The 1,239-nt window shown below is 45.8% G+C and overlaps 1 protein-coding gene across 1 annotated transcript in view; it reads right to left on the reverse strand.

The window, feature by feature from the left end:
* Positions 1-1,239, reverse strand: part of LOC105544869 (GON-4-like protein) — a 40,591-nt gene that overhangs the window by 37,563 nt on the left and 1,789 nt on the right. Inside the window, 1 exon segment of the mRNA XM_011987558.1 lies at positions 96-212. Coding sequence (XP_011842948.1) covers positions 96-212 — 117 coding nt within the window.

Below are 1,239 nucleotides of genomic sequence, written 5' to 3' on the forward strand. Positions count from 1 at the left end.
AACTAAAGCATTAGTCAATTAAGGAAGCCCTTGATATTCTCTCAGAACTTTCAGTGACCTTTGCCTCCCACAGACTTTGAGGAAGAGGGTTGTACCTTTAACCAGAATGGGAGCCGGTGTTCTTCTCTCTCTACAGGTGGCTTCCACTGATGTGGCTGGATCTCTTCACAGCATTTTACTAAGCCTGGCAGCTGTTTGGTCTTCTTATAAAACTTAACATGATTGGGAGGCCAAGACGGGTGGATCACGAGGTCAGGAGATCGAGACCATCCTGGCTAACACGGTGAAACCCCGTCTCTACTAAAAAATACAAAAAAAACTAGCCGGGCGAGGTGGCGGGCGCCTGTAGTCCCAGCTACTTGGGAGGCTGAGGCAGGAGAATGGCGTGGACCCGGGAGGCAGAGCTTGCAGTGAGCTGAGATCCGGCCACTGTACTGCAGCCTGGGAGACAGAGCGAGACTCCGTCTCAAAAACAAAAAAAAAACAAACAAAAAAAACTTTACATGGAAAAAATGTGCATGAGTTACATTCCTTCTGGAAACACTGTCATCTGTCAGGCTGGTGAATGGGGTGGGTGGTGGATCGAGACACACACACACACACACACACACAAAACCACATACACAAACATCCATGAACACACATATATAAATAGCATATGCTGAATACTTGTACATTTCAAATTAAACTAATCTCTATTTAAAGATTTTACAATTATTCAATATTTTCTAACTGATGATCTCCATCTGGTTGCCAGGATGGGGAGAGTTTAGGTCACAGAGAGAAAAAGAAGCAGATGCTCAGAGCAATCTTATGTAAGATTTGTTCCTGCTCAACAGCTGCAAAGACAGCATCGTAATCTATACCTTGGACACATAAAAACTTCCTTTTAAGCAAATGACGGTGTGAAAGGCATTAGAAGAGAAGGGGAAAAAAAAGAGAGAGCCTGAGAAAGTTCAATTTTAAGAGTAAACAAAGGCTAGGTGCCGTGGCTCACGCCTGTAATCCCAGCACTTTTGGAGGTGGGCAGATTACCTAAGGTCAGGAGTTCAAGACCAGCTTGGCCAACATGGCAAAACCCCTATCCCTACAAAAATACAAAAATTAGCCAGGCATGGTGGCACGCGCCTGTAATCCCAGTTACTCAGGGGGCTGACGCAGGAGAATTGCTTGAACCTGGGAGGTGGAGGTTGCAGTGAGCTGAGATCAGAGATTGTGCCACTGCACTCCAGCCTGGGT

Source organism: Mandrillus leucophaeus, unplaced genomic scaffold, assembly GCF_000951045.1.
Source record: "Mandrillus leucophaeus isolate KB7577 unplaced genomic scaffold, Mleu.le_1.0 Scaffold310, whole genome shotgun sequence".
Lineage (NCBI taxonomy): Eukaryota > Metazoa > Chordata > Mammalia > Primates > Cercopithecidae > Mandrillus > Mandrillus leucophaeus.